The sequence below is a fragment of the Amphiura filiformis genome, chromosome 12 (assembly GCF_039555335.1).
Source record: "Amphiura filiformis chromosome 12, Afil_fr2py, whole genome shotgun sequence".
NCBI classification, from domain to species: domain Eukaryota; kingdom Metazoa; phylum Echinodermata; class Ophiuroidea; order Amphilepidida; family Amphiuridae; genus Amphiura; species Amphiura filiformis.
In genome coordinates this window covers 45,025,737-45,039,223 of record NC_092639.1, presented here as the reverse complement: position 1 = coordinate 45,039,223, position 13,487 = coordinate 45,025,737, and the positions used below count along the sequence as shown (strand labels likewise).

At 39.1% G+C, this 13,487-nt stretch overlaps 1 protein-coding gene across 1 annotated transcript in view; it reads right to left on the bottom strand.

Annotated features, from left to right (window-relative positions):
• Positions 1-1,353: 1,353 nt before the first annotated feature.
• The window catches only part of LOC140165388 (probable tubulin polyglutamylase ttll-15), a 33,495-nt gene continuing 21,361 nt past the window's right edge, over positions 1,354-13,487 (bottom strand). Inside the window, exons 6-13 of the mRNA XM_072188703.1 lie at positions 11,450-11,712; positions 10,975-11,053; positions 9,864-9,966; positions 9,298-9,367; positions 6,220-6,350; positions 5,402-5,486; positions 2,921-3,034; positions 1,354-1,956 (exon numbers count right to left, since the gene is read on the bottom strand). Coding sequence (XP_072044804.1) covers positions 1,837-1,956; positions 2,921-3,034; positions 5,402-5,486; positions 6,220-6,350; positions 9,298-9,367; positions 9,864-9,966; positions 10,975-11,053; positions 11,450-11,712 — 965 coding nt within the window. The 3' untranslated portion in view covers positions 1,354-1,836. The remainder of the gene's footprint in view (positions 1,957-2,920; positions 3,035-5,401; positions 5,487-6,219; positions 6,351-9,297; positions 9,368-9,863; positions 9,967-10,974; positions 11,054-11,449; positions 11,713-13,487) is intronic.

Sequence of the window (13,487 nt, the reverse complement as noted above, 5' to 3'; positions counted from 1 at the left end):
AAATTCTAATCAACCATGGTTCGATTATCAGATCTGGATAAGGCTCGTGCTATTGGTCCGCTTGAGGCTGACAAACCTCAGAATCAAAATGCGGCAACTTTGGGAGTTTCCCGCAGTATAATCTCCAAGCTAAAAGCCAAGTTTCGTCAGACCGGAGATGTCAAAGACAGACCCAGAAGTGACCGCCCAAGTAAAAAAACGGCAGAAGCACATTTTGTTTGAGACCTCCTTGTCTTTTAAAGGCAATTATTCAACCATGGAATAAGTTGTGGTTACAAATTTGGTGTCATGTTTGACAGTAAAGAACAATGTTTGTATTGATATGAAACAATATGGATATTGATTTCAAATATTTCTGATATAAAGCCGTTTTGGAAAGTTTCCAAATTTTTTTGAAGAGTTTATATATCGTAATTTTGACATATTTTGAGGTGCAAAATTCGATGCGATAGGATTTAATTCCATGTCTGTCAAGGCAGATGCTACGGTACATCATGCAGTTATTGTTGCCTACATGTATGCACACAACACAGAGGCACTCACAATAGGCAATTAACCCCTACTGGTAGCGCTGTGTTGTAGATATAGGAGATGAACTAGTTAGCGTCATATATCAAAAAGTGTATAAGCTATGATTTTAGTACTTGCTCTATGTTTGAATTACTTATTCTTTTCAAAATATCTGAATTTTAAACCCGGTACAAGCCTTAATAACGGGGGACCATACTCCCGTGTTATTCCAATGCACATTTTGCTTCACCGGGCCGCCCTGCCTTGGTCGCATTTGGAAGAGGGGTATCTCGAAAGGGTACTAAAATTTAGTACTTTCTGTCACGGTTTATCCTCTACATGTCAATCTTTAAATCATTAGCATAGTCCTTATAATAAAGGGGGACCGCCTTGATGAGTAAATAACAGCAAACCATTGAAAAATGTCCCAAAACTCGGTCAGTGGAGTTCCGCCCGTACGCGTCAATAGCGTCATTATCGATTGGATTAGTCAACCGTAGCGGACAATTCGATTGCTCATTGGATTAATATTATCACGTCGTGATAAATTTGCATTGGACAATCGATTACTAATAATGGTTTAGTATTGCATATCTCGGTTTAATCTTCACTAAGCGGGTATATGGCTGGAAAGGTCGCGGTGAATTTGCCGTGGACATAACTGCACTATGCATGAGAGATCTTACCATTAAACGCAAACAACACTAGTACGGTAGGTATCTCTCTTGTATTTATGTCGCATTCAACAGGCAGATGCTACTGTAAGGCGACGGAAAAAAACCTGTTCTACGGGCGGACGGCCCTTTCAAGTGGGTCGGTCGATGTTTTTTTTTGGTAAATATCTGTAAATATTTTCAATTTGCAATTTGGGAAAATACAAAAAAAAATTGTTCCTGAAATTGTCGAAATTTGGGTCGGTATTCATTTGTACATAAACAATTTTTCCCCAAATTTGTTCAAAATCTGGGCCGGTCGGGCCCGTAGAACATGGTTTTCTTTTTTCGTCGCGTAATGGTAACATCTCACCATTAATACAAACTACCAGTAGTCTCTCTTCTTGCATTTGTTTCGTATCTAATCGTTTTAGTTCATTACCACGTAAAGACCAAACCCATCATTTAGTGTATTACCACGTAAAGACCAAACCCCTCATTTAGTGTATTACCACGTAAAGACCAAACCCTTCTTCAAAGAGCAGATACTATGGTCAAACATCACAAACAATAGTTAATATGTCTCTTGAATTTGTGTCGCATCTAAACTGTAAGAGACCATCACTTCAAGACCACATCCTAGTGAAACAGCTGATGATTATACATTCCCCCATTAATAGACACTACACCAACAGTCATCTCTATTGCATTTGCGTCGCATCCAATCGGTTGTCAGTTTATTGTCATCCGTTTGGTGTTCATAATACGTGGATCCGGGTTCACCTGTTTCCTCCTGAGAAAACGAAATTGTTTTTTTAAACAAAATGGAATAACTAGAACAAAGCTTAATGTTAGCAGACGTAAGACTTTTGACACAGATTCAATCAATTGCGAATACTAATGGAGTCATTCCGTCTCAATGGAGTCAATGACCCTCTTTTCAAGAACGTTGCCAGGTGACCCCCTCAGATTTTGATGAAACTCTCCCTAAATATTGTTTTAGAAACATACATATACACAACAATTTTGCCTTGTACTCCAAGTCGTTTTCAAGATATGGCCATCTAAAGATTTGTAACCCCCCCCCCCCTTTGGCTGTCGTGCATCACTGATTTTTACATTTTGAAGACTCGTATTTTCTGAATGCAAGCAGACACAAGGCTCGAAATTGGGACTCTGGGTAACTTTTCCCCATATCTTCAGAATCTTCAATCGAAAACTGTGTTTCTTATGTAGTTTTTGACTTAAGGGTACCTGAAAATGCACATTTGTGCCACACGGCAGTGCTTTTTCCAATTTTTAAGGTCACATATATTCAAAACGAAAGGGTCACGGTATGCTCTAATTACAAGTATGTGATATTTAGGCACATTATTATGTACATTTCTAAGCAATTATAGTCTTAGGAACCAACAAATAAGGAAATAGTAGGGCCCCAAAGTTGGACCCACAGACTTCTGGTCCCAAATTAGCGCCCCCTATCCATGGCAACGTGGACATTTCACCAGAAATTTGAATGTTATGTTAATTAATAATTAACTTCTGAACCAAATAGCAACTTTGTGATGCATCTCTTTCATGGTCAGATGGAGTCTTCAAAAATTGCCCATTTATAGCCAAAGTAGCCAAATTCAGCAGCCTTTCACTCCTAATTGGTGAAACATGACTATAGGACGTGCATATTGACTATAATAGCTCTTGTCTGTTATGGGATGTACACAGAATTGGAGTCAAAATATGATTTCAAGTGCACTTACTTTTACAACAGGATAGACCAGTCTCATAGAGCTTCTTCTTAAGTGTTCCCAGAGTACCTCTTTCAGTATGGTTCTTTGTTCGGCTGATAGACAGTGGGAACATAGGCGACAAATCTGATGAACCAAAGCAACATAATATTGTGTTGTAAGTTAGGGTTGAGACTGGAGATACCACAAACAGTAGGAATGGAGCAACAACAACAAAAGCACAGCAGGAATAAGGACATTGAGGACATGTAATAAACTCAATAAAATCCCATCTCCCAAGGCAGACTAAAGAAAAGCGATTACGGGCAACAGTAGAAAGTTTTCTGCTTTATGGCTCCGACACATGGACAAACAAACAAGATCCGTATTTTTGTAGGACGGCGTAAACCAGGCTACTTATACTAGCCCTTGATATAAGCTGGAGGTCACCACATACCACAAATAATACAGAACTGTATCGGGAACTCCCAAAGATAAAAGATTACCATTTGCTGGTCACTGTTTAGGAATTGCAGAGCAGGTAGCGTCGGATCTAGTGCTGTGCTAAACTCCCGGGCTAAACTAGTCATGGTAAAAGAAATGTGGGCGGCCAAGCAAGAGCTATGTGGACCCCATGTCATAAAGCAATTTACGCCACTGGTGTTCACATGCCCCCCCCCCCTCACACACACAGACCCCCACTTGCAGTCCTGCACGTCATCGCTGATCAAGAGGCCCTTTTGTGCTAATTTTACCCGGGGTCAGTAATGGCTTTCGGTGGCAATGGCCATGCCCTGTTTCACAATCATCCTTATTCTATTGCACAGCAGTGTACACCAAAATAAAAGTTTCTTAAAGTGTTATTATATAGAATAAAATAAAATAACACTGATTTAATGCATAGGCTAAGGAAGCCCGATTAGATTTTTGGAAACAGCCAAGTAGGAGAGTTTCCAATGAAATATATTTGTGTGTAAAACCTGAACCATCCGATGTATAAAAGAATATATGAATATTATAAACTGTAGGCCTACTGTACATAACAATTTGTATAACAAAATGCGCCACTAAATATTACTGTTTCTTTATTTATTTGTTTTATTTTTTGTTTTTTGGTTAATCTAATCTTAATTTTTGAAACAAACTTTGGGCTATTTACGAGGATTTTTTGTGCAAAGTGGAAATATTCATCGCATTGTACCTGGCATGCATGCTGCAAGCCGCACCACCGAAGTCAAAATCGATAATTGTTTTGCTGCATGATGTATTATTGCTGTATGGTACAATCGCGATGCAGAAACACACTATTTATACAGTTAGCGCTATTACATATTGCAGTAGGTAAAATTCCAAAATATGGAACGTTTTCAGCCTTTGCTTGTCATTATGGTATGTTGTGTATATAGCTCCAAATTTCAAGATGGCTACTCATGGATCGGGTGGCTGACTGGTCTCGGGCACTTATATTATACTGACATTATTGTAGTTCGATAGCGGCAAGGTGTGCCGTGGATTCGAGTCTCTCCTCTGCTAAACTAGTTTCCTTTTTTTTTTTAAATTTTCTTTTTATACAAAGTGGCCAAGCAAGTTTATGTATGGCGTAGTGTGGTAAAATATATTGAGCGTGGATGTCGCGTTCTAACAAGAAACCCCAGTGATTGGTTAATGGTTGACTGAATTATTACTTGATCAACCATGTCTGCGTCCTATTTTCACCTCTACGTCGACTGCGCCGACAAGACATATTGTATTTTTCAACTGCGTCTACACCGATTGCACTGATATAAAAACCAAGAATTGTACTTTATATCCGAAAAATAGTATATCCCACCACGCACCCATAAATGCACCAGTCACTCCTATACATTCGAAACAAAATACCCCTTGCACATACAAACCTCCAAGTCAATACCTCCACCAATATTTACGATATTTCACCCCTGAGCAAGGTATTGTAGAAACACCGCCAAAAGTTACCCCCATTGTACGGTACATGTACCCCGGGGGGCACTCAACTTTGGAAGTGACGGTATGTGCCTGTCAATAGGCCCCCTCTTTTGAAGTCGACTATACCCGATGACCCCCTTTTTTTAAAAGCCATACCCGATGACCCCCCTTTTTCTTAGATGCGGCTACCCAATGACCCCCTTTTTTTGGTTGAGGCTACCCAATGACCCCCTTTTTTCTAGAATAGCATCATCAAAATGGAACAAAAAATGCCGAAACTGTCAAATGTTGCTCAATTTTTTCAAAATTATGCCGAAATTTTCAAATTTTGCTCCATTTTTTCAAAATTTTCTACCCGATGACCCTTTTTTAAATCTCATACTCGATGACCCCTTTTTCAAAATATTGTACCCAATGACCCCCTTTTTTATTTTGTTTGTACCCAATGACCCCCTTTTTTAAAATAACGCTTTGTACCCGATAGGCCCCTACTTCTCGACTCCGGTAGGCACATACCCGTCACTTCCACAGTTGAGTGCCCCCCCCCGGGGACATGTACATGCCTACCTTTTTCTGACATGAGCTACATGAGGATGTGTAACATATGTGATCGTAAGTGTATACATCGCTATCTCGTACAAGGTAAGATGGTCTGAAAGGAACAAAATAGTGTAAATACATGTGTATCCATTAATAGGGGAGAAGGCAAGAAAGGGACCATAATAGGCTCGTAAGATGAGTTGCGTGCGACTATGGTGCGACCAATGATGCTGCACATTAAACAGGAAATTTTTCTGACAAGATTCAGACCGACTTTGCATGTTTTGAAGCTTAATCATGTTAATGGATCAAACGAACGCATAACTAGTTTGCTGCCGTGACGGTGAAAAACATTGTTGCAGGTTCATTGTGGTATGTCAAGGGTATGCGCTTCTTAATTGCATGTCCCTGAGTTTTTGTTAAATGGTCTATGGGACGATTGGTGCAAATGATAATGGTTAGCAGCTACTACGTGTGCAGTAGACTTTATTCTCCGTAGTCCACTTGCCCATAAACTCTTAAGCTTATTTATTATATATAAACTCTGATTTACATTATTTTCCACAATTAACAGATTTTCCCAATTACTATAGGCTCTGGGGGGAGTTCGTGTACAATGAGTCTTTTAAAGACTTACCATGCATTTTCATGTGATATATGCCAAGACCTTCAGAAAAAGTTTGGTAAGAAATTCAGACCAAGCAAATTTTCAAGATGGTGTCCAAAATGGCCGCCAAATAGGGGTTTTCCATTAAAATACACTATAGCTACATATAAATGACTTAATGATACAAAAATATCAATGGAATTAATGTACAATGTAGGTCATACATATACTCACGTACTTTTTGTCTTGAAACTCGTGCAATGTATCCATCCTCATTACCCGAAGCATTCTGCTCAGAATGATGTAAGCAAAAATATTCACATATGAAGGGTTGTCTTTTTTTGCATTTAAGTGAGGGTTTATATTCGCCTGAAAAAAGAAGTAAAATCCGAATATTAGGGGTCTGTATCGCAACTTCATTCTGATATGCTTATTATATGTGACCGTACAGCACGAATGAGCCGAGTTACAGTGTAAAATGTGCATGAAGGTCGTATTCATCGGTGACACAAACTGGCGCGACATCTATCTCATTTTGATAGTCTAACACCAATCAATAATCCTATTGTTGAAGTGGATAATAAGCTTTTACCTTAGATGGCTATAGAATTTTTAATAGGTCTGGTCTCTGTTTGCTTTGGCTAAAACCTGTTCAAGTGGTGGGTTACCAGGCAGGCATTGTATTTTGTATAGGTATGTATAACCAACAATTAACAATGAGAAAACTTTCTTGAACCGCGTTGACTCGGGGATGATTTGAAATGACCGCCAATTATAACTGTTTGATATTTATTGCCAGCAATGTGGAAAAAGAGATGTAGAAACGAAAAAAAGTTACCATAGGAGCAAAGTTTAACAAACCGTAATCCCGTTTCTGGATCAGTGGCGTAGATTTCATTTTGACATTGGGGGGGATGGTGTTGAAAAAAATTCTTGAAGAATAGTGAATCGAGTACCTTTTGGCGACAGAATAGGTTGATGTTACAAATGCGCGCGAAGCGCGCGAAAAATGTTGCTATTTTGAAGCTAAACTGATGAAATATGGTGCAAAAGTTGAATAAATGCGCGCGAAGCGCGCGAAAATTTGCACTTTTGGGGCTAAAATGGGCAAATGTGAGATAAATTTGGTCAGAAACCTATATTCAGGCGTCAACATTGGGGGGATGATTGTATGGAGCATCCCCCCCTGGCAAAATATTGGGGGGGATAAATCCCCCCATCCCCCCCGAGATCTACGCCTATGTTCTGGATATCGTTTGAAGTCAAATGATACCATTTTAAAGCTTATGATGTATATTTTCTAAACACTAAATAAAACAAAATTGACCGGGGGATGAATTTACGGCTCATTCGTCGTGTACGGTCATTTATATGCTTTGGAGTTTGGTTATGAGTCAATATACTTAGCCAACTTTCATATCGCGGAAGCAAGTGACATGTTGAGAGATGAAAAGTTATGAAAATCTATCTTCTCCAATATGGGGTCAAAGGTTATACGGGATCAAATTTCAAAATTGCTCGAATCTTACTTTAAGGGGGTACTACACCCCTCGATAAATTTGTGTCTATTTTTGCATTTTTCTCAAAAACTAAAAACACACTGGTAACAAAATTTATGTATATTATACGGGCAAGGAATTCAATTACTACACTGGAATTTCAGTGACCCAAGACAATCGGTTCGTTATTTATGATAAGAAATAAGGTACCGCTACGATGTACCTCATTTTCTATCATGCATAATTATTATACTGAACCGCTTGTCTTGCGTCACTGAAATTTCAGTGTAGTAATTGCATTCCTTGCCCCAATAATATACATAACTTATTATTTTTGGAGAAAAATGCAAAAATAGTCACAATTTACCACAGGGGTGTAGTACCCCTTAACCCCACCGAAGTGTTTCCATGGTCATAACACTCAGAACGCTAGTAACTGGCTGGCTATTGTTGTACAAGGCTCCCGCTGTCATATTCTATAACCACTGCACCGGTGAGCAAAATTTCAATTTAAAATACATTTTCTCGGCGAAATTAAAATATCTGTCATTCTTTCAGTAACTATCAGAAGAAAACCATAACTTTTGATACTATATTTTTTTTCCAAAACAATGATGTTAAACTTAGGTGTGCAATTTTGTTTCAAGTGTCAGATTTTCGATTTCGACAGGCCTAAACTTCGCCAGTGAGGTTCTTTTTCTTTTCTGCGGTCAACTATTATAAAATCAAAGTAATATAATTCGCTAATGATTCGCTAAGATTTTCCTAACTTTCTAAAGCACATCGGCATGATCATCATACAGGGCTATATATCATAGTTTTGTCAGAATTTCCGATTTTGATTTCACCATTTGCTGTTTGCATTCGAAATAAAGTACTGAGTTGGATATTTCCCATAAAATTATATAATAATATAGACCCGTACGATTTGCCTTATAGTTTTCGGAAAAATCTTTCTTTGTTGGCGAACGCTAAGTAGTTACCCCCCCAAAAAAAAGCTCACGGGTGATGTTCAGGTCTGTTAAATTCAAAAATCTTACACTAAAAGACACAATTTCATGCCTAAATTTAGCACCTGGATTGGTTTTTAAAGGTATATCCAAGCGCTATTATCTGACATTACTGACAAAAAAAATTTGACCGATAAAATTAATTTCAAAGCAAAAAAGGTATCTCATAATTGTGTTGATTTCAACATTTATCGATCGACTTCCAGTTCGACTATACATAACAATAGAGGGTGGTCAGCAGTATCGTTCTGAGTGATAAAGATTCAGAAAAAGTATAGTTTGAATTGTGACGTATGTTTTTTGGGTTATTAGCAAAATGTAAAAATTTTACTTCTACAAATTGTTCCTCTTTTAGTATCATTTGAAAATGAAGAAAAGTTAAAGCTCTCCACAACAAAGACAGGAGAACTGTATGCAATATAAGGAATGTACGGAAATCATGGGTGTTGAAATGGAACAGCACTAATATGTCCATAATATTGTTAAAATAATTCTTGACATTTTAATTTGTTCACAGTAGTCCTGATAAAAGGAATGCATAAAACCGGTCAGGTAATGACATCACATTTCCAAATCTTGACAAAATTTCACACACATTTTGGGAATTTAGATGATAGATTTTCACACTTTTAATGCTTATTATTATAGTTGTAATACGCTTTTCAAATGGACAAAGCACTTTAGCTGAAACTTATGTTATATAATTATTTATATACAATTTATTAACAAGCAAAATCGGGGTGATACAAGTGGTTATTTTAATGGGTATGCTCATAACAACTTCGGCAGCCCCACATTGAGGTTTACCTCTATAAGGTGCAGATTGGCATTTTCGTCCATCACGTAGTCCCATCTTGTGTACTGGTAATATTTGGCACTTGAAAGAAACAATAGACAAACACACATATAAAACAAGAAATTGGAAATTATACGGGTATCGGCCTTTAGGGTTTGTTGTTATATTGCTTCGTGGGCGCAGCTGGTTCGTGCAAGAGTCGCATCCAAAAATGGACAAGTTGAGGGTTATAGCATCAAAGTGTTATGGTGGTATTGGTGAATTGCATTACGTGTTGGATCCATGTCAAATTAATTTAATAACATTTGAAAACGTGGTCATTAAAAAACCAACAGCAACAACACTCCAAATCATTCACGTCAATCCGTTTTGAAATATGGGGGTCGGCCTGAAAACTCAAAAAGGGGCGGAAACGAAAAAAATTGGTCATCACGCACGAGAACACTTTTGATGTCCGTTACATATCCCGTAGCTAACTTCTCTGCACGACTTCCGGATGCTCTTAGTACTGTTGACGCCCACCATCCTCGCATCTGTAACCTACCCCACACTCAAGCAAATGGTTGGATATACTTACTCTGTGCTAACATTGTGTTTCAGCATATGTACCAAAGACGTGTTGAGAACATCTCTGATGGAATCAAAGATCTGTGGTAGAATTGACGAGGGGTCCTTTCCTTCTGTTGGGGGAAAACATGGATCTTTACTATCATTAAAAGCGAGGTACTATACTAAATATCTATGTCATCAAAATGGAGACAGAGTGCCGGACAAAAGTACAGTTTGGGCATGTGGCTTCCTCTCTTATAGGGCATCTAAGGGGTCATTTTCTTCAGAAGGATAGTTGAATGAATATGTTGGTGACCGGAGTTAATTTTTGTGACCCCCCCCCCCCTTTCGCGGACTGAAAAAAATTACGACCCCCTATCTCGGGAAGTGAGATGAGTGTCTTCTGGCACTTCCCTGGTAAGACTATACATATCCTGAATCATTTTGAACTGCGGAATGCATTGATATATCTCAATTTGAGCACTTTTGAAATTTGACCCCAAGTAACATTTGATCCCTCTTTTCATAGTGTTCCATTCCAGGTACGTATTTTGGGTATCTATTCTCGAATTGATCATGATCATAGCAATAGCGCCAATCCGGCTTGAAATGTGGGGTAATTAATCGATTGACTATTGCCCACTGTTTAAAATTAAGGGTGCTAGTACTTGACCATCAATTTCATTCAGGGGCGTGTTTGAAAAACGGCACAGCGCATTAGTAAAGAATAAAAAAATATTTCACACCAGGTTTCGAACCACTGCCAAAGCACCATGATTGCTAAAGAGTGACAGGCGACGATACCTACGGTGCTATGATTAGATTCTTGAGATTTTCAATAATATACATCAACACGTTTATAGTGTAGTCAAAATCAAATTTTTGTACCAAATACGGTCAAAATAAGACATAGGACTCTACTTTTCTGTTAGTTTTTCGTTTAATAAGAATTAATTTGGATGAAATAAACTGGTATGACTCTAATGACTCGACATTAATATGCCTATCAAAATTCTGGAAATTCTCTTTCGGGATTTGTAATGGTTATTGTTATGATTGCCAAATTATGTAACCAAAAAATGGTCATACCGTCCTGGGAATTTACACCTTAACGATGGGTGATTATAATTCATACTAACTTTTAACAACTACCTCTTCCAGACATCGGCGTGAATGATACCCCTTCCTCAAAAAGAGCCTCCTTATTAACAACTCTGCCTAAAAAAGAAATAAAAAGGAGAAATTATTTATTCGTATATCACCAATATTATTGATCACCCAGAGAAGGAAGGCGCAAACTTGTAGTCGAGTCACTGAAAGTCGAGTCCGAGTCGAGTCGATTCATCGAGCCCTCGAGTCTCGAGTCGAGTCGAGTCATGAAGCCTTCGAGTCCGAGTCGAGTCGAGTCATTTGAAGTTGCCAGTCGTATCGAGTCGAATCAGGCCATTCTGTCGAGTCGGATATATTTTGTCGATTCATTTCGAGTCACTTCACGTTTTATGTGCTCATGGTCATGGTAGGCCTACAATTTAATTCAACAACCTCATATTTACACATTCAGCCTGGCACCTCCCCCTCCCCCCACATGTTACCATGGTAACGCCCGTTTTATACCTCATCATCAGGACTGTCTATGATATCGACACCTCCGCCTCTTTCCATGCCATCCGTTACGTAAGTTTCAGGATCCGAAAGATCGGCAGGGTCATATAGTTTGCCACAATATCGAAATATCATGTACTTATCCAAAACATACGCCCGCAACGGTCTAGCTGAGGAAAATGCTACAAAAACTCCGATGCTGAATTTCCTACCCGTTACGAGTAAAGGATTGGAGATAAATTCTTGAACCAGGCTTACATTAAATAAATTCAATTCTGTTGACGAAAGAGAAAAAGCATTGGTATACGTAAATGAGTAAACAATGCGTATAGATAATCGATTCCAGTAGCGATGGTAAGTATGAAGGTACGAACGTAGAAACCAACTTCAAATACCGTAATCACTCGCAAACAAGCATATCTGCTTAGTATCGTGCGCTTTTGAATACATGCAAACATGAAGAGCCTCGTCCACAGAAGTGTAGAAGTGTAAAGGTCTGTAAACATGGTTCGTTTTGAACAATTCCAGTGCAAAATGATGTTGATCTACTCACATTTTCGGTGACGTTTCACCACTACACTAGTGGTTTCTTCAGACTGCAACTCATCACATCTTGACTGCTTCCTTTTATAGTCAACAGTAGCCGTTGAGGGCGTGATGAGTTGGTCAAAGATGTTGTTGAGTGAATAGGCCCCCTCGTCCTTGTTAAGAGTGTCTTTTCCTTTTCGGCGTATCCAGATAGCCTCTTTTAGCCATCTGGTGGTCTTGTCAGCTTCCCTGTCGATAACTTTTGCGTCCTCCCAATTGATGGAATGATTAGAAGAAGCTACGTGGTCGGTGATAGCTGACTTGTGAATGTCTGTGATAGATGATTTTCGGCTTGCTCGAGTATATGGTTTGCTTTCAAGTTTCTCTACCTCTTTTTGGTGTTCTTTCAAGCGGACTCGAAGGACGGCCGGTTTCTCCAATATATGAACTAGCACAGTCTCCGCAGGGGATTTCGTAAATCGCCTCCGCTTTTTGTTGAGGGAGGAGTTTGTCCTTGGGATGAACAAGCATGCTACGTATTGTACGGTGTGGTTTCATAGCAGTTTCTACGTTCGTACCATCCACTACATCAAAAATTAGGAGTGGTCAGAACACTGTTAGATCGGAGCGATGTTTTAGTCACTGAGGAAGCGGACAAGCAAAAAGAGGAGAAAAATATCCGCGAAGCCTTGTCATGCTGCGGATACCCCGATTGGTCAATAAAGAAAGTAAAACAAGACAGAGCTACTCCTAAAACAAAGCCTACCTCTAAGCAAAAAGAGGGCCTCACTGAACGAGTCTCGCGAGTTTTTAACAAACATGGCTTCGCAACTGCTATGAAACCACACCGTACAATACGTAGCATGCTTGTTCATCCCAAGGACAAACTCCTCCCTCAACAAAAAGCGGAGGCGATTTACGAAATCCCCTGCGGAGACTGTGCTAGTTCATATATTGGAGAAACCGGCCGTCCTTCGGAGTCCGCTTGAAAGAACACCAAAAGAGGTAGAGAAACTTGAAAGCAAACCATATACTCGAGCAAGCCGAAAATCATCTATCACAGACATTCACAAGTCAGCTATCACCGACCACGTAGCTTCTTCTAATCATTCCATCAATTGGGAGGACGCAAAAGTCATCGACAGGGAAGCAGACAAGACCACCAGATGGCTAAAAGAGGCTATCTGGATACGCCGAAAAGGAAAAGACACTCTAAACAAGGACGAGGGGCCTATTCACTCAACAACATCTTTGACCAACTCATCACGCCCTCAACGGCTACTGTTGACTATAAAAGGAAGCAGTCAAGATGTGATGAGTTGCAGTCTGAAGAAACCACTAGTGTAGTGGTGAAACGTCACTGAAAATGTGAGTAGATCAACATCATTTTGCACTGGAATTGTTCAAAACGAACCATGTTTACAGTTCAATACAACATTCCAAATGAACTTGTTGAAAGAGAAGTGTAAAGGGTTTTGAGAAAATCATCGATAAACATAGTTATATACGAACAAGTAAACCT